The 21,075-nt window shown below is 36.1% G+C and overlaps 1 protein-coding gene across 1 annotated transcript; it reads left to right on the forward strand.

Annotated features, from left to right (window-relative positions):
* The first annotated feature begins 6,662 nt into the window (after positions 1-6,662).
* On the forward strand, positions 6,663-8,196 carry LOC145108415 (octanoyltransferase LIP2p, chloroplastic-like). Its single transcript, XM_079045440.1, has 4 exons — positions 6,663-6,926; positions 7,038-7,302; positions 7,427-7,577; positions 7,800-8,196. The coding sequence occupies exons 1-4, from the start codon at positions 6,772-6,774 to the stop codon at positions 8,102-8,104; spliced, it is 876 nt and encodes a 291-aa protein (XP_078901566.1). The 5' UTR covers positions 6,663-6,771; the 3' UTR covers positions 8,105-8,196.
* The last annotated feature ends 12,879 nt before the right edge of the window (positions 8,197-21,075 follow it).

A 21,075-nucleotide genomic window follows, 5' to 3' on the forward strand; every position in this document is an offset into this window, starting at 1 on the left:
CAGTTCACAGAACCTGGCGGTGTAGGAGACTATGTTGGAGCCCTTCATGGTTAGGCTCCACAGTTCTTCCTCTAGCTTTTGGATTTCGCCCCTCGGGCAGTACTCCTCAACCATTAGCTCTCTCAGAGCTTCCCAGCCCATAGCATTTGCCACTATAAGGGATAGTGACTTGACATGGCTATTCCACCATGTTAGGGCTTTTGACTCAAAGGTGCAAGCAGCAAACTTGACCTTGCTCCCTTCTGGACAGGAGCAGATCTCGAAAACCGATTCGGTCTTCTCGAACCATTGCGAGAGGGCAATGACTTCGCCAGTCCCTTTGGAGGACAATGGTTTGCAGTTCGTGAAGTCCTTGTAGGAGCACTCTCTGGAGCGCACAGGGATTTCAACATGAGTAGATAAGACAGGAGTTCCTTCCCCAGTGGAACCCGAAGAATGATATTGAGCCATGGTTGTAGCCACAGCTGCAGCTACAGCAGCATTCAGGGCTGCCGTGTCGAATTGAGGAGCAGGTGGTGTCGGTGCGGGAGGATCACGTCTTGTTGATTTACGTGGAGGCATCTTTTAACTATAAGTTTAGAAAGATGAAGATATTGATAAGAATTTAATAGGAAGTAGATAAGAATGACCCATGGACTAACTCTCCATAGTCCAACAGCACAAATGAATAACACGATCGATTGTAAACTAAAGCATTTGGATATAATTTCCATGAGATTAGATATCTGTCAATAATATTGGGATTATAGATGTAATGAGTTCGGGAAAAATGACCTAGAAGTAGGTCTTACATCAACCAAGATGGAAAATTTTGACAGACTACTACCAAATCAAGACCTAACGGGTCTAAGATTTACAAAGATAGGAAATTAGACTAGAGTTTTTACACTAACTAGGTTACATCCAAAAGAGAAGTCGATGAGACTCTAACGGCGACGAGAACTACTAGAGTGAGTTCTTGACTCCGACAGTAGACGTTCTATGTCTCTCACGCGCCTATCAGATCTTGCTTGCTGAGCTCGAAGTTCCCTGACTTCAGCTTGGGTTTCAGCAAGTTCCCTCTGTAGAACTGCATTGCGGACCTGAGTCCTTTCATGAGCAGACTCTAGTTGGCGAATGTGGACTGTGTTAACGCCAGAGTTGGCGTCAATCTCCACGACTCGGTCGATAGCTGCTCGACCTTGCTCGGTGTTCCGAGCAATCCTACGGACCATTATGAGTAGGACCCTGTCAGCTGAACCTCCCTCAGTGAGGTTGTAGAAGCTTCTGTCTCCGTTGTAGGGTATGGGTTGACCCTGTTCCCGACTCCATCTGTTCAAGTTTGTGGCCCACATAGGAGTGGGTCCTTGAAATGCTGGACGAGGGTTCAGGTTTGGGTCTTGAGCAGTTGGGGGTAGGTTGTTGACTTCAGGCTCTGAGTCAGAACCATCAGAAAAGCCTTTAGCTTCGTGATCATCCAAAGGGATTGGGTGATCATCTTCTGGCTCTTCTCCCAACCATCCTGCATTGCCGTGGTTGGGATAGTATGGGTCTCCGGGAAGATGGAATCCAGCCATTATATCTATGCGAGAAAAGGAATAAGGAAATAATTAATAGGCGAACTAACTAGATAATTATAAGATGATCTTTATTAGTTACTCCAACATTTGCGTAGTGCATACCAGTCATAAGTAACCTAGACAGGATAGACCTTCGAATAGGTGACCCTAACTCTAAGCCCACAACCAAACAAGGAACAGGAAGTAGAGCAAATATCACAGATTCTAAGTCTATGCCATCCTAGTTACCTATAACCTTAATGTATCCACCCCGCAACTATTGACATACCAATAAAGACCTTTTTAGTTTTCAGATAAGTAATTAATAGTCACACAAAATACTACTATAGTATTTTAAGTTTATGTTCTGTTCTACTGTTCTCGTTGTAGTAGTGTTGGTAAGTTTTTAGACTTGTTGCAATCTCACAACCACACTTAGGCACATGCTAATCACTCCTCGGATAATGTAGTTGATCAGGCTACATCTTCCCAGGGTTGACCATATGTCTCTAAGTCTACTTGTGCTATCCAACAATCGTAATACTTTTGTTCTGTCCTAGTGGCACTGATTTTAGTATGAATGCAGGTATGTATACTTGGTTAAATATTTTATTATTTAAAAGTATAAACTCTTTATCAGAGTATTTTAATCCCGCTGTGTTTATAGTTCGTATATCTTTTATGGGTTGATACACTCGATTCACTATAAACAATGCTCTGATACCAATCTGTCACACCCCAAAACCGGAACGGCGGAAACGTTCGGGGGTGGAGGACGTCATGTTCAGTATCACAACAATGCAAAGTAGTAAACAAGCAACAACATCATCCATTGCATTAATAATATAATTTCATACAAGTGTGTTCTGTCAAGTTATATAGACACCAAAAATATACATCAAAAATAAAAGATGAGTCTTCAACGAGCTCCATCTTCTCAAAACCTGGCACCGGTACCTGTCTACTGGTGACCTGAGAATACAAGTTATTTTGAAAGAGTTTATCAGCTTTAAAGCTGGTGAGATCATAAGTATATTAGTGTCTGTATTTGTATGAAAGTGTTTGTAAGTCTGTAATGTATAAGTTTTGTAAAAGTTTGTAATTGTTTTAACTCTCCTAGAAAACCCTATGTTTCCTACTAAAAGTAGCCTTCTACCAAGGCATCTAGTGTATGTGTGTGTGTCTCTTGTAAGAGTGTGTATTTTCCCAAATCTGACTATCATTAACCAAAAATATAGTTTTTACATTATTGTTTATTGTGTGAATATCACAAAGTAAATGTAAAGGGAAAATGAAATAGTACTGTAGTGTTGTATTAAGTAAATACTGCTGTACTAATTACTTTAAACCAATTGTTATTTAAAGTACCATGTGATCGGCCTATATCCTGCTACCGACTCTATAGAAAAACGACGATGTAAGACGTCGTAAGAAATGACATTTGGCACCCGTAGACTTGCAAGTCCCACTGTAGCGAGCAGCAAGGTGTAGGATAGTCAATCCAGTATAGATCTATACACAAACTCATACGCTCTCCACTTAAGGAGATTCTGGATACAAAACGGATCATGACAGGTAGTGCCATGCCCCCGTTAAGTGGCTCACATAACTGTAAGTAATGTATATGTATATGTATATGTATGTGCTAGCTGTATTGTGTGTTCTTTCTCTGTCTAGCCTGTATGTTTTGTTTCTCATCACTGTGTATTATGTTTGTTTCTCATCACTATGTATTATGTTTGTTTCTCATCACTATGTATTATGTTTGTTTCTCATCACTATGTATTACTCATGAATGAACTGACTTATTGTATGTTTCATTGTTCTAGTAATAGTATCTTCCTAAACTATACCTATTATAGTTTACTAGTAATGTTGTTTGTGTATATGAACATGTTTGTATACCTTTGCTACCCAAAGGCATTGAACTGAAGGAAAGAAGTAACCTTTTATATCTATACACATATACATGCTATATAACTAGGATTCAAACGACCTTCGGACAAATAACCCGAATACCCTAAGTCCACAACCAAACAAGGAACAGGAAGTAAGGTGAGCTATCAGTCCTAAGTCCTTTCAATCCTACTTATATAATTATATCCATATAGATACACAAAATATAAGTTAAAAGAGTTTAATAAAAGTATTTGATATGTAAAAGAGTTTGTAAAACAGTTTGAAGTAAAACAGTTTGATAACACAGTTTGAAAAGTAAGAAATCCACTTGTTTGGTAGTTATTGATCACATGTGATTGATATAATAACTATAATAATTCAACTTGTATTCCCCCCCATAAAAGCATTTAAAAACATTTAAAAACATTTAAAAGGTTAATTAAGGGGTATGAACTCACCTGTAGTGAGTGGTTTGGATGAACGGAATGTATAGGATGCTAGGTGTCAAGTGAAGACTTGTACACATACGATGATCCTGGTTAACATATAATATCACATATATGTATCCAATTAGTCTTTAAACAACTAATTAACAAAGTTAAGACATCCTAAGACATGAAAAACACCTTATTTAAGTGCTATAAGTCCTAAGGATTGCATCTAAGTGTTGTAGGACATTGCTATTGAGTTTAGGGTTCAAGGGAACCCTTTATTTGAGTTTACGGTTTTGTAACCATAACTCATTGAGTTTACGGTCGTAAACCCATGAGTTTACGGCCGTAAACTCATGTTTCTTTGACCCTCTTGTGTTTTGAAGCCTTAAAGATCACAAGAAGCATTCATTCTTCATGTTTAAGCCTTAGGAAGAGATTAGGGCACCATTTCACTCCTTTTAGGAGTTTACGGTCCTTGGACCATTTCCCTTTGGGTTTACGGCCGTAAACCCAAATGGTTTATGGTTTTATGATGTTTTCAAGTACTAAGCACATCAAGGAATGGATCTAGGCTAGTTTCCAAGGCTTAGAAGGGACTAGGGTACACTTTGGCACCCTTTTTGGGGTTTACGGTCCAAGAACATGTTGGACCGTAAACACCCTTGATCCTCGGTTTCTTGGGTGTTTTCTTGATGTTTAGAAGTGTAACAAGCTCTATAATACTCTAGGATAGAAGTACTTACTAGGTGGAAGCTTGAAAAGGTGCTAAAAGTCCAAGAACACTAGTGTGTGTTCTTGGTGTTCTTGGTGAAACTTGAAGATCTACACTTTTGGAATAATTTCACGGATGGAATCATGTTAGATCACTAGATTAAGTAAGATATCAACTTTTTAGGGCTAGAAACACTTACAATGTTGAAGATCAAGAAGAAAAGTCGATGATACTTGAGAGAGAATTGAGTTTTGGATCTTGAATTTGTGAAAAGTGATAAATAATGACTAAGTGTCATATTTATACCCTCTTTTAGGGTTTACGGCCGTAAACACCTTTGTTTAGGCCGTAAAATCCAAACTCTTGGAGTTTTGGAATAATATTGTTGCACAATAAACCCTAGGGCATCCTCTCTCCTGTTATCTCCTGAAGTACTAATCTTAAAATACTCAAACTTATTCCAAAAAGCTTGAAAATTAGCAGAAACAGTTTTGACTCTATTGAAGCGAATGGTTGTACAGAATAGAAATTTCGGGTTGTCACATCACATATGAATAATGTATGTATGGCAGCAAGCTATGTTCTATTCATATGTGAATATAACATACATATTCACGACTGAATATTTGAATAAAACATATGTATTCATATTTTTTTTTTCACATATGAATATGTTTTGTTATATTCATATGTGAATAGAACATATGTAAGTCATTCTTGTTGTATTCACATATGAATAATGTATGTATGGCAGCAAGATATGTTCTATTCATATGTGAATATAACATACATATTCACGAATGAATATTTGAATAAAACATATGTATTTATATTTTTTTATTCACATACGAATATGTTTTGTTATATTCACATATGAATAATGTATGTATGGCAGCAAACTATGTTCTATTCATATGTGAATATAACATACATATTCACGAATGAATATTTGAATAAAACATATGTATTCATATTTTTTTATTCACATATGAATATGTTTTGTTATATTCAGATGTGAATAGAACATATGTAAGTCATTCTTGTTGTATTCACATATGAATAATGTATGTATGGCAGCAAGCTATGTTCTATTCATATGTGAATATAACATACATATTCACGACTTAATATTAGTTTTGCTTGTGTTCAGAAGTAAACAAAACATATTTTCTTTACCTTTTTGATTTGTTCTTGGGTTTCGTTTATATGTATTCTTCACTGTTGGTGTTGTTTCTGTAAGGGTAAGTAGTTAATATTAGGAAAACATAAGCGAAATGTTAAGTAACGTTTGTATTTTGACAGAATAGTTTTGAATAAAGATGAAAAATGAAGAGATGATGTAAAATCATTTATATATCAAATAATAATGGATGATTCTTACAAAAATTTCAAGTAAATAAAGTAATAACGAAGGAGGGTTACGAGAATGAACGAGTATCATAAAAAATTGAAGTAAACAACCTTTTTTGAAGAATGAACAGTGTGAAAACAATGTTTTTAGTTCTAAATCAACTAATAATTATCGAAGATTACGAGAAATTTCAAGTAATCAAGTGATAATTTTAGAAATGATTCGAAATCGTTAAAAACTCGAGAAAAAACGCCGATGGTTACCTTTCATTGTCAAGAGTGAGGAAATGGTCTCGTTCATGTTTTCATCGGAAGACATTTTTCTTCGTTTATGTTATTTGATGCTTCTGCAAATGGTTTTCTTCTTATCGATTCTTCTGCAAATGGTTTTCATGTTATGGTGTATCGAAGAGGGAAATGGTGCTTTTCTGTCGATATTTGACGTGTTATCAAATTACTCAAGTGCCCTGACGGTTTAATATTTTTGGATTATTTACAAATTTGCCACCGCTCATTAATGTATTTGGATTATTTACAAGTTTGCCACCGTACGTTTTTTAAACTCATTAAATGATTGGCTGAGAATGGTTCTCCCATTCTCAACCATTTTTTTTCTCAATTGAACCATCTTTTATATATATATATATATATATATATATATATATATATATATATATATATATATATATATATATATATATATATATATAGACACACTATAGGATTCGGCCCCCCTTCTTGTGTTCCGCCCCTGAATGGTTGAATCAAACACCCTTTGATCTGCTTACGATATTCCCCAGTTTCAGATACATCCTAGGATACCCATTACATCGATTTCATGATTGTGTCACTTAATTCTTCTTTGAGCTTCTCGATTCCACCATGGAAGCTCCGCTCTCATTCAAACCGAAGAAACACATCACAACAAGCATCAGTTTCGCAGATCACCACCGCAGAATCCGATTCATTAATCCAACACACCACCAGAAGAAGGTATAATCCTACTCATTCAAGCATTTTATCAAACACCTTGCCTTCATTACCTAACACCTTTTTTTTTCTTCAATTTTGAATCTTGTTATATAAATCATGTTATATATATAGATGCGAATGTTACGATATATACAAAGAGGTGGTTCCATTTGCGGAAGCATGGTCATGGCAACAATCGATTGTTGAAAAACGGAAGACATTGATTGATATCAATGAAGACGATTCCGATTCTTTGATTATACTCCAACATCAGCCTGTTTATACATTGGGTACTGCTAGTAGTGAAAACAACTTGAATTTCGACATCAAAGATTCTCCTTTGCCATTGTATCAAACAGAACGTGGTGGTGAAGTTACTTATCATGGGCCAGGACAGGTAGACGATTTACTCGATCAAACATTCTGTACAAAAAAGAAACAGTTTTTAATTTTTTATTGATTTGATACTATTTAGGGTTATAACTTATAACTTTTGTGTTAAAAAAATAATTTGATTTTAGCTAGTTATGTACCCGATCTTGAATCTTCGTTTCCAAAAGATGGATCTTCATTGGTACCTCAGGGCACTTGAGGAGGTAGTCATCCGCCTTCTTTTCTCAACCTTCTCTCTCAAGGCTTCACGGATCGATGGTTTAACTGGAGTTTGGGTTGGTAAGTTTATACTGTGTTGTGTTTGACATGCATTAGACTGATATCAATACCCAAAACATCCAACAAGGTCGGATGGAGAAAAATAATGCAATTCTATGTTTAAAAGAAAGTGAATGCGTTCCTTACCCAGTTATTCTCATCATTGAAAATAGCCCTAGAAAGTCTGTTCCCCAGACTGACAGTCTATCAGTCTCGCATAACAAATGTGTATTTATTTTGTAGGGGACAAAAAGGTAGCGGCAATCGGGATACGGGTTTCACGATGGCTAACATATTATGGGTTAGCTTTGAATGTTTGTACTGATCTTTCACCTTTTGAACAAATAATTCCTTGTGGAATACGAGACCGAGGAGTTGGAAGCATCAAGGGGCTTCTGAGAGGGTCTAATGAACATTTTTTAAAATCTTTTTATGATGATGATGATGATGGTAAACTCATTGATATTGCTCATGATTCATTAGTGAAGGAGTTTTGTGAAGTTTTTCAACTTGATCTTTCTTATCAGCCTGTATCGATGCTTAGGTAAAATGGAGGTAATGAAAACCTTTATTTGTTATCGTGTCATGTCATATTCGCAATCTATAAATTTTTGTTCCATAAACTTATTTTTTCATCATATTTATATAACCCTGTTAATGGTTTTAGAGTTTTAGCATTAGAGAGTTTAAGATTTCTCATGAGGAGATACAAATATCTAGAATATGCGTGGATATTTAAAAAAAAAAAAGTGTATACAGGTGCATGACTCTTCGTGTATTTGTCCTTTTCATTTGTGTAACCTTGTATTTTTTTTGTAAGCTTTCTCAGAAATAATTTTGTCATCTTTTGAAGTATATTGATGAAAAACTTTTAAATTACTTCAGCTGTAAAACATTCTCACCAAAACCATATAACAGAGCAGCACCTCTGAACTTCTGAAAAAATCAAAATTGTCACAAGCATAGAATTGAACAGGGGCATCTCCACAAGGGTAAAAGGGTCAAAAAAAAACCAAGCCACATACGGAAAATTTGCAAATACACCCTTCAACCCACCAAACCAATAAACCCCTTATTATAAATGACATCTGTAGTAAGGCTTATTTCAGTCGGGATTTCACAACCAATAACGTGATCACGTAAAGATTGAAATACTTCTATATAGCTTCAAAACAACTTTATAACTTGACATGTAAAGACTTCCATAAAACAGAAAGGAAAAAAAAGAAAAAAAAAAAAAAAAAACTCACCCTTAGTTGTTGAAACAAAATAAAGAGCAATTGATTCTATACGAGGAGTAGAAGTATGGCAGCCATCCTAAGAATATAACTACCATAGCCCCCCAGAAAAAAAAAATTTAAAAGTCACACCAAACACACACAACGTGCGATACTGATACACACCGAAAACACGCAACAACTCGCTTTACTTGTGTTCTTGATCCAAAGGAAAGAGTTCACCTTGATTTTTATTAATTACACAACCCACCAAGGAGTTATTATTAAAGATTTTGATCGTTCCTTGTTTTCCAAATAAACCATAACACCATCATGTGGATAGCATGGATAAGTTTCTTATGTCGAGGAGAAGAGAAAGTTTAACCAGTTTCATCTAATGTTGGTGATTTTAATGCCACCAAGTCATTTTAGTATAATGAAATTTACAGATTATCAATGAAATTTAATTCTTGATTTTAGACAAGTTAGGAGGTGTGGAGTGCATGCTTGTATAAATTAGTTTGATCTTAATTCGACTAAATGAAAAAGGAAGGGGGGGGGGGGGGAGGGGGGAGGGGGTCCCTTACAGGATCCTAGAGGCAGCGTCCCTAGCGGTGGTCCTGCTTGATCTTGAGATTTTGTCTTTTGTGTTGCAAATGGATCAAGAAACGACCTTGAATTTCAATACTGTTATTGTTATAGTATTGAGCATCATTCAAAAACCTTTAAAGAGGCCATGAAGTCTCGAGATGTTGCATTTTGGAAAAAGGCTATCGATGATGAATTATCATCAATTTTAGAAAACAATACTCGGGTATTGTTTGATTTGCCACAAGGTTCTATCTCTTTTGGGTTGCAAATGGATCTTCAAAGAAGATGAAGGTAGATGGAACTTGTTATGGGTAAAAATTAATGGTCCACAAGTCTATATTTTTTATATAAATAAAACTTAATTTTGTATAAAATTATTTTTGATGAATCAATATAATAAGTTAATATTATCTTAAATAAAAAAAATTATTATTTTGCCTTGACTTTTGCTCGTACTTCCTCACTCCACCATAAGGTAGCGTTTGACAGATGGACCGGATGGAACAGGACTGTACTGTACAGGACTGGACAAAACTAGACAATTTATTTATATAGCGTTTGGTAGGACTGGAAGAGAACAGAACAAGTTGTTAGATTTTGTTTAGTAAAGTTAGAACAGAACAAGAACAAAGACATTAAAATGACAATATTGCCCTTCTATCAAAATAAAAGTAAAAACTACATTTAACAAAATTAACAAAAAAAATATATTTAAAATTCATATACCAAATTCAAAGGAATTTGCCAATTACCAAAAATCATCAGTTGCATAGTCCATGAAATATTAATCAGGAAATCAAATGAATAAGTTTGCTAGAAGCATTAAGTAATTGAGAAGCAACAAAAGAAATAGATAACTAGAAGCATTAAATTAATTGAATTAACTAATTGAAGCAAAAACGATTCTACTAATAACTAATTGAAGAATTAACTAATTCAGAAACATTAACTAATTGAAGAATTAACTTATCAGGGATGAAGTTACTTTTATGGGATATTCATTAACTTTTCTACTATTAAACACATTACACACATAGGGTTTAGGGTAAGAAACATTAACGATTTGAGAAGCAACAAAAAGAAAAAAGAAAGAAAAAAAAAAGAATAGACGATGAAGATTAGAGATGTAGGAATAGATGGAGTTGTGCGCTGCGCCACTGCTGAAAGACATAATCTAGAAGGTATAATAAATGGAAGTGTGTAGGGAGTTTATATACATCATCAAAGCTTTAGATAAGCACGACAGAATGAAGAAGGAGTAGATAACATATGTCAGGGTATTTTTGTCATACTTGAAAATGGAAGACGTGTTCTATTGTGTTCCACCCTATTGGGTGGGACTAATTTTTTAACAAATAGTCCAATTTGACTTTGTCAAAATTTCATTTTGTTCCAGTCCAATGTTTGCCAAACGTCTTTTTAAAATTTTAGTTTTGTTCTGTCCAGTCCAGTACTGGCTGCCAAACGCTGCCTAAAGATACTCTATGCTCTTTGACTTTCTTGTAAACATCCTTATTGTGTTTTTGGCCACCTCTTTGATGGTTTCAGCCATACTACTCTATAAAATTTATGCATTTCTCGCATGAGTGGGTACCTCTCTTTTTATGTTTTTCCAAAAAATACGAGGTCTAACTACCTTCGATCCCCTATGTGAAGTCCTACACAAGTGAAATACCATGACTAATGATGAATGTTAAAACGTTGTCGTGGACTTCTTAAACAAATAATAATTTCACTACTTGGTTGCAGTAATGGCTAGCATAGGGAAGCAGGGTCGAATCCACATGGACACAACTTAAAAATCAATGCCTCTTTACGTAAGGCACATACTAGTCAAATGCATAAAATAATAAAATGGGGATTTTGTTGTGAATCAATAACTAGAGGTTGTAGTGAAATAAATTTAAGAAAATTCAGTAATAAAAAGTGTTTTAGTTCCGCTACGACTTTCCTATTATGCAATTGATGTGTGTGAAGTATACAAGTTGTAATCCTAACAAACTCAAATAAAAACAAACACACCCAGGCAGTGTACCTATCGATAGAAATTTAGTTTAAGCAAGTAGGATATCGAACACAGGGAACGGTAAATAATTAAAATTAATACTAATATTATCTAAATAAAGCAATTAATTAAAATGGGGGGTTTTCTCTAGTGTTACAAGACTAGAAACTTAAGTAACTTCTTAAACACTTTAGCAAAAAGGCAATTAACAACTAATAGAGGAACAAAAGACAACTAGATTCAATCAAATTAAAGAGACTTCCGTTTAGATTTGATTCACTTATTTCAATGGTTGATTTCGTGGCAAGTGCAATGGATTAATATGTCATTGATTACCGATTTCTAATGTGATTAGGTTCATGTTCACTGTTACTAATCCTTTAGCAACCAAGTTAATTCAAACAATGGCCAGTTGATTAAACTAACAGGTTTCCTAGTGTTCAGTTCAAATCAAGTAAGACTTGTAACATTAGTTAATAAAATTGGTTGGTTTAATTAACTCATATGAGGTTGGTCATCACATATGCTCACACATTAACTTACTTATTTTCTAGTTAACCCTAGGTTCATGCTAACTAATACTAGGCATACGATCTTGTTTTCACAAAACTATAAGATTCAAGCAATCAAGAAAATGTTCATGCAACTCAATTACTTAGTTATTAACAGAAAATAATTATCATTAACATGCAAGGATCTTTTAACAAGCTTAACAATACAAATAACCAAATATGTATAATCCAAACCACTCAATCAAACCATATTTATAAGATCATCTAGTCTAAACAGAAGTATGAAGTTTTTATCTCATAACTACAACAAATAAATCACTAAAATCGAAATCTAATGGTTCAAACATGATTCAAACAAAAGATTAAGAGTAAAGTAATGTTTGTTTGCCTTTGATCTCTTTAAAATCAAGCTTCTAGTTGAATTTTGAAAACCAAAGCTTCTCAGAACCTCTCTAGCCTCCAAAAGTCGTCCAAAGCCTCCAAAAGTTAGGGTTCGAATGAGAAACGATCTTTATATGGATTCCAAAAATCAACCCCAACTCGTCGAGTTTTTTTACCCAACTCGACGAGTTTTTCTCTAAACACGCGTGTCCGGCAAGTCACGAATTCGTCGGGCAAATTCCTGGGAACTCGTCGAGTTGAGACAAACTCGACGAGTTTTTCTTCATTCTTGCATTCTTTCTTCAATCTCCAAATTCCAAGCTTCCAAATGCTCAATCCACTTCCTTTTTCATCCACACGTGTCTTTAAGGTTGAAAATGAAATTTTAAACTAATTAAGCACCTTTTGTTCATAAATTGAGACAAAAACAGCAAAACGTATTAAGATATTGTATGAATTATATGACTAAATATGCACATATGAAAATACCCCACACTTGACTTTTGCTTGCCCCCAAGCAAAACTGAATTTTAGCACACCAATATCACATAAGACAATCCCAATCGAACCCAGCCATTATGCCAAGACCGCAACACATGCATTTCTGTCTAAAATTTTTCCTAAGGACCCCCCTAATTCTAAATACTAACAATCCTCATAAACACTCACCCACTTCTTTTGAACAATGCTCATTTCATGCATCCCTCCGAATCCATCCGTAGAAAACTTTCTTAACCTCAAGGAATATTTGGTTAAACCCCAAGCATACATATGATAAAATAACCTAGAAAAGAAAAGTACAATAAAATAAAAGACTTCATAACTTTATAACTTTTTGCCTTGAATCATTAATAATTATTAGCTTTTCTCCATGATATCTCTTCGTTCTTCATAGCTTTGTAGATTCTTTTAAACATTTCAACACTCTTTTTTTTCCTTTTCTTTTTCATTTTTTTTTCAACGCACTTTTTTCACTCAAAACTAAAAACCTAGAAAAAAACTTATGCTTACGCAAGGGGATTTAACTTCATCACTTATTGATTGAAGGCATTAGTCTCATGTGCAATGACTACTTAAGCTTTCCTGGATACATTTCTGGCACACGATGCTATACATGTTGCATCCCTCAAACTAAGCAATGTTATGTTTTTATCCCATGATTTCACTAGAATAAAGGGGGCCACAAATCCACTATAACGTATATTGGCTCAACTAAACATTTAGGTCCTCATAGAATCATCAAACATAATACTAGCATGAAATCCTAATTTCTTTTACCATGATTTCTAAATTAACACTACCAATTTTTATGCAAAATTGTTTTTAAAATTAAACCTAGGATTCTAATGTAACCAACCCCCTACCCCACACTTAATTCATGCAATGTCCCCATTGCATGTTATGCATGATAAAGAACATAAAAGGAAAAAGAGATAATTGGAACAGACTCTCCTGGGATAGTAGTTGCGAGGTTGATATTCTTCTTTTTAAGCTCCATCATCAGTTGAATTCAGCATGGGAACAACTTATCCATGCCTTGGGTGTCATTCGTTTCGTGTGGTTGACAACTCTAAATATTCAGGAAAGAGCTTGTTGGAATCGCCTAGAAACGGACCTCATAAATGTATATAGTGCCCGCCTCGAATTGAATCAAATCGAAGACTCAAAAATAGAAAACTGAGCAACTCGCCGAGTTGGAACGTGATACAAGCAGAAATCGGGAATTTTCTCAGCGACTCGTCGAGTTTATGATATGTACTCGACGAGTTTTCGGCTCTGTTTGGGCAAATACTTCTTTCTGCTTCAGGTCTGTTTTTGAGGTTAAGAAGGGTATAAAGGTAATACACCCCCTCATTTTTCTTCAGTAACAAGACTCCTTTTCAACCATTTTAAGCATCAGACTCATAGTTTTACTCAAATCTTCCAATCTTCTCGTCTAGACTCGACCCCTCACTTTATTTTCCCTCACGCTTTAATTAATTGTTCAACTCTCACCCTAAACTTCTGCAAAGATCAAAAACAAAACCAAATAATAAAAAGGAAAACAATCAATAAACTAGAATTCCTACATTACCCCTAATCAACTAGAAGTTTTTAAACATCACCAAACCAAACAAATAAACACACAAGGAAAAATAAAAATTGTTTCAACCAACTCAAACATAAATGAAAGAAAAATAAAAAGGATAGTCACTCTTCATCCTCATCATCTCCTCCTCCGGCTCCACTTCCACCGACACCACTTTGTCTAGCCCTCCAACGTTCATCCCAATTTCGAATGTAAGGGTAGTTGGGAAAAGAATCGTTGCGGGATATGTTCATGTGGCTCATCATATATTCAAGGGTCATGTTGTTGTGATTCAAACTACGACCTATATCATCTTGATATGCTCTTAACTCTATATTGTATGAGTGCATAGGCAACTCATCTTCCACGGGATTAACCGGTGGATCCTCATGCATGTGTGCATGTCGAGGCCTTACCCTTCTACCCAGCTCTTCCGGTGCCACCACTTTATCTTCGTTGGGAATAGAAAAGTTTCCCCCACCATAATCCTCAACAATCCTAGCCCTCTTATAGAGAAGATAGCTAAAATGAGGTGTTTTCATCATAGTCAAGTAGTTCACGACTCCCCTTTCAAAAACACCATATGACCTTGCCAATTTAGTCACAAACATACCTCCACAAATCCTTGAGGTTTTCCGATCCTTGACCCCACCCCCCCAGCTAGATACTTCGCCAAATAATAAGGGATGTTACAGAAAGTGTTGGGCATGATGATGCACCATAGGTAGAAGACATCTAGACTCGGCACCTTATCATCATCTTTCCTCATGTTGATGGTGTTTGAAACAAACCTATGGATGAGGCGGTGGATTGGTGATCTAATACTTGCCTCTTGTGCAGCTGATGGTATGTAAACTTCGTTTGCAATTGTTGTCCATCAATTGGACCCATTCATCCCATTCGGAAACACCTTGTGAAAACAATCCAAAAATTCGCCAAAGGCTTTAGTCATGACCACAGATTGTTCATATAAACCCATCCTCCATGATAGCTCAGCCATGCTACACTCCCGGTACTCGCCACCAAGACAAAACGTCAACACATTTATGTTAAAATAGTCATCCCCTAACCGAAATCTGACTGTCACATAAAACTCTAAACACAACTCTCTATATACGGGCTCTTGAATTTGGAACAATCTTCGCCAATCATCACATGTAATTTGTACCTCGTTATTCAAAAATACTTTTGTCAAGTAAGGGTTTATCTCGTTTGCCAACCCCACTTGTTCTAACCACGTCCAATTGACCTCATAGGCTATGTAGAATTCTTTCTTCTTCAAGGTCTCCAACTTATTTCTCCATTCAATTAAAGTTTTATTTGATCCAACTTGAGGAAAATTAAGCCAAGGGAAATCCCTTTGGTCTCTTGGCATGTGCTAGCCCCTGTTTCTCCTTATTTTTCTGCACAAACAAACAACAAAGGAAACCAACAAACAACAAAATATGTTAAAAATAAATTTTCAGCTAAAATTGGACTTTCTGGAAATCAACTCGTCGAGTTGATTGAGCAACTCGGCGAGTCCGATGAACATGGCGAAATTTTTTTTCTGATTCCAACAAATTCGACCATATTATCTCAAAATCACTTTAGGGGTTTTGTTTAGGATAGTAAAACACATATTAAGTCATTAGAAAAACCAGATTAAACACCCTAATTTGCCCAAAATTGAAACCCTAGAGTTCATGCTAAAGTCAAAAATCAGGATTTTCACTAAATTCAACCGTCAAACACATCAAAATTGAAACTTTAACAAAATTATAAGTGAAAAATCTAACCTTTCTTGAGAGTTTTTGAGTAGAACCAAGAGAAGTTGAAAAATTGTGCTTGAGAGGAAAAAACTCGTCGAGTGGAGGCGTGGCTTGGTAAAACTGCTAGATTTTTTCCTTTTTGGGTTAAAACCCTATTTGAATGAGTTTAAAAATCATTTTGTTCGGCAATAAAAGTCTACTCGTCGAGTTGGGGACCCCAAAATCATCGAGTAGAGACAGTGTATGAATAAAAATAGCGAAAATTCGAAAGGACTCGTCGAGTCTAGAAAAGAACTCGGTGAGTTTTAGGATCTGATTGAAAAAAATTTAAATTTTTCTCACTAAAATTTCACCACACCCCACACTCAAAGCATGCTTGTCCACAAACAACATTTTAAGCAAATAAGAAGACTTAGAGTGAAAATCCAAACAAAATACTCAAAAATAAAGGAAATAAAAGACTAAAAATGAAAGAAAAGAAAAGGTAAAAGGAAGCAAACTCAAACAACGGGTTGCCTCCCGCAAGCGCTTCTTTTTGAGGAGTCTTTATCTGGACTCCTTCCCACTCTACGTTGTAGCGGCTTCCTCTACGGGAACTTCCATCTTCTCCTTTTTCACTTTCCATCTTCTTTAATAAGCTAGCACTTTATGTATGTATGCCTTTTTCAAGTCCTCCTTATTTTTAGTGGCCTTTTCTTCATACTTACGCTTTGTTCCCTTACCTCTTTTTATAACCATTGTCTTCTCTTCTTCTTTTTGTTGTCCCACCCTTTCCACTTTCATCTTGTCTATCTCAACTTCCTTTTCACTCATCCCCTCATCATCACTTGAAATCATAGTTTCTGACTCACTCTGTTCATAAACTTGGGGATCGGGTGGTTGAAAGGTAAAGATTTAAAAAGTAGTAGATACTAAGGCTTGAGGTTTGGTTCGTTTTTCTTTTGTTGGCTTAAATTCTTCCATTTTCTGATCAATCTTGTGCAAGCCAATGGGAGAGTTACTCTTCTTGTTATTTCAAGCCTTGGTATTCTCTTGTTTCTCCAAACTCTCCTTCTTGTTGTCTTGAATTGCTTCACCATATTGCGAATATTTGTCAAAACATGCGGAGTTTGTGTCTTCAAAACTGCTTATATCTTCATCACCTTCGCTTTCCTCAAGTAGTTTCTCTAATTCTTGTAGGTCTCTTTTAGCATCAAAGTCCTCTTCTACATAGAGTGTGAATTCCTCCGAATTGTTTTCTTGCCAAAGTGCTAGTTTATTTTCTAACAATCCGTCAATCGTATCAACCGAGGAGATCGCATCATCACTAGATTCTGAATGTTTTGCCACTTGGTCGACTCCAAAAGTGACCGACTCATCTCCCACCCGAAGAGTAATTTTAGACTCTCGCACATCCACTCTAGCACAAGCGGTGTTTAGAAATGGTCTTCCAAGAATAATTGGGACTTTATGGTCTTCTTCCATATCTAAGACTATGAAATCAGTAGGAAATACCAATTTATCAACCTTGACCAAAAGATCCTCGCAAATTCCCCTTGGATATGTTACCGTTTGGTTAGCTAGATGGATTGCCATTGTGATCTTTGTTGTTAATTGATCAAAGATGGTGTATTTGCATTATGATTCTTAGATCGTGATGATTAAAGATATCAAATACAAAGTCAATGAGAAACAATTTTATGAGTTATTGCTGAAAGGCGGGTTGATTACATGGGAAACATTGATTTCTTATGGAGACAAGAAAGATGATCATGGAAAATTGATATTTCAACCTCTTTGTAAGATTCATAGTTTGGCTCAAATTTCCATGGATATGTTATCTTGGTGTGGTAATCAAAAGGATGGAAAAGAAAGAAAATTATTCCAAAAGGAATATGTTTCTCTTATTGAAGACCCAAATGATCTTCATGTTCTTAAATTTGTTGAAATTCAAGAAATAGGAATTCAATGTGATTTTCGTGAAGATGTGAAAGTTTTTTGTTCAATTGGAGTTCAACCCGATGAATGCTTGAATTCTTGTGATTCGTTTGAAGGAATGGTGCCATATAGAAAACCTTTAATACAAGATGTTCAAATGTATCAAACTCCAAAAGATTTGATTCAAAGTTGCAAAGTTGAAGTTGTAACATCCGGAATTTCGGGTATGATAGTTCGTGTTTCAATTTTGAGGATTTAGGAGGGACTCGACGAGTCACGTCGAGTTGATCACGTGACTTTAATGAGCGGACTCGACGAGTCCAAAGGATGGACTCGCCGAGTAGGTACTGGGCAGAGAAAACCCTAAGTTCCGGGGTTGGAGCCTATTTAAAGGAACTTATGACCTTGGATGTGCCTCATATCTCCTGTGAGAAACCCTAAATCGCCATTGGAGCCATAGGAGAGTTCTTATGATGAAATCAATTAATTTGGTGGGTTTTATGGAAGGAAAAGGAGCATGATTCAAGCAAGGAACGAGATGGGGGCTGTGGATCTAGCATTTCTTTACATGGGACTGTTGTAGGAGGTATAATCTTGCATCCTTTTCAATTATTTTTGGTGAGACCTCATGATCTTGGGAGTTTTAGGGTTTAACTCCCCTTCTTTTGTGCTTGTGAGCTAAGTGAGATATGATCTGAGGTGGGAAACCTCAGATCTGAACCTTTTGAGGTCCTTGGAGACTAGATGCCTCAGCTTTAGGGGTCCAAATGAGGGTTGATGAGCAAAAACCTTCATGAAGAGCATGTATTGGCGTTTTGAAGCAATAGCATCATGTACGAACGTAAAGATCGAAGCTTTATGTAATTATTGAGCCTTGGGATGATAGATCTATAGTTTAGAGTGATAGATCTTGTTGAAATCGTCTGAATGAGAAATCATATCAAAGGGACTCGCCGAGTCCATGACCTGACTCGACGAGTCGGCGAGGGTTTGTCCCGAGGGATTGATTGTGCGATAACTCGGCGAGTTGGGGGTCAACTCGACGAGTTGAGCTGGACTTTTGAGACTTCTGAGGACACGAGGGGACTCGACGAGTCGCAGGAGTGCACTCGACGAGTCGGGTCAAACTTGGACTGTTGACTCGAGTTTGACTTCTGTTGACTTTGGGGTTTTGGTCAACATCCGTGATAGAGACCTTGGGGGGGTAAGATGGTCTTTTACCCACTTTAAAGAGTTAGAAAGAGAAAGAACCGTCTTCGATTATCTGAGTCGTGAAAAGAGTATTAATGAGAGATATTCACCCTTTGTGTTAGGAGGAGGCTAGTTCGAGATCCAGCGCGAGGTTATTTGGTCACCTGCTAGCCGAGGTGAGTCTTCTCACTATACATTACCTAGAGTGGTAACTATGTGCAGACCGGAGGGTCTTATGTGTTATGTGTATGTTTGAGTTTATGTGCATTGTGATATATGTATGCTATGTGTTATATAGACCGGACCGGAGGGTCCAACGACTTACGAGGCCAGAGGGTCCTCGAGTAGACCGGACCGGAGGGTCTAACGATTTAGACCGGGCCGGAGGGTCCAACGAGCTAGACCGGACTGGAGGGTCCAACGAGCGACGGGACTGGAGGGTCCCGCTGAGACACATTGACCGGAGGGTCATACCGAGTTATAGCCTCGAGTGGCTATGTGCTGTATGTGGTATTTTGGGGAACTCACTAAGCTTTGTGCTTACCGTGTTATGTGCTATGTGTTTCAGGTTCTCAGGATCGCGGGACGGCACCGGCTTGATTGTACACATCAGAGAAAGAGTTATGTTGGATGATCCTGGATTATTAATGGAGTTGTGTTTTGTGATTTGAATAAACAATGTTATGAAAAGTATGCGTTTTTAAAATGAAAAATTCGTTTGAAAATTGACGGTGTTACAGAAGTTGTTAAGAATGATGTTGTTGTTGAATTCAAAACTTCAAGATCAAAAAAGTTGAAAACCATGAAGAGGAAGAAGAAGAAGATCAAAAATAAGAACAATTGGGTTATAAAAAAAATTCTTCAAATGTCGTCTTGAAGCCGAAATCAATGAAGCAAATTTGGGTTCCAAAGCAACAATCATCAAATGTTCCAATGAATTTGAATTCAAAACCCAAAGTTGTTGAAAATTCTCAAAATCGTTATGAAGATGAAGCTAGATCTTTAAAAAATGAAAAGAACAGATTGTACAACATGCATCATGGGTGGTATAATGTAAAATTTGGAGATTTTCTTGTTCCAGCAAAAGAACCGAGATCTTTCATAATCGATTCGAGTATTGCAAATGGAAAAAGAATTATCAAGAAGGTTTCTCAAATTCTCAGTTGGATTTCGAAAAATTCATGTTGAGATTGAGACTTTGTTCTTGTAGATATGATGATGAACGATTCAGGTTTTCTCGAAATCCAAATTCAATCATAATTTCGGTTCGTGCTTTTCGGTTTTTATTTTTGATCGTTTTGATTCGTTGGATCTAATCTGTTTCAACCCCATTGATGATCCAATAATTTTTTTTAGATCAAGTCAAAATTTGAATTCGTCTATTGTTCATTGATCCAATTTCTAAACCCAAACTTCAAATTTGATTCATCTAATTTTTAAACCCAAATTTGTGATCCAAATTCATAAGCCTTTTACTTTTCAACAATTCGAGTCCAATCAAATATCTTGTTACTGTTCATCGCACATAAGTCAAGCAAATCAAGTCCCTCATTCAAATGTTAATTCCAAACTGAAATTGAAAGTCCGATGTATTGTCAAATTCTTTCTGGAATTTCGATTGAGAAAGTGTGTTTGAAAACGAAAGTGCTTAAAATTGAAATCAATTTCAAGTAACATTGTTAGTTCGTGATTTCCAGTCAAACATATTTGCTTAAGTTGAAACTTTATCTAAATCGAAACTCGAAACCCGATGCTTAGAGTCAAATTCGACTGGTACCTAGTAATGTTTGGAATTGAAATTCGATTCGAGTGGTTTGGAATTAAAATCGAATTCGACTAATGATACTTGTTTGATTCAAGAAGCATCTGAGTTCGACTGATGTTTA

Source organism: Lactuca virosa, chromosome 4 (assembly GCF_052849685.1).
Source record: "Lactuca virosa cultivar CGN04683 chromosome 4, Lactuca_virosa_CGN04683_v6, whole genome shotgun sequence".
NCBI lineage: Eukaryota > Viridiplantae > Streptophyta > Magnoliopsida > Asterales > Asteraceae > Lactuca > Lactuca virosa.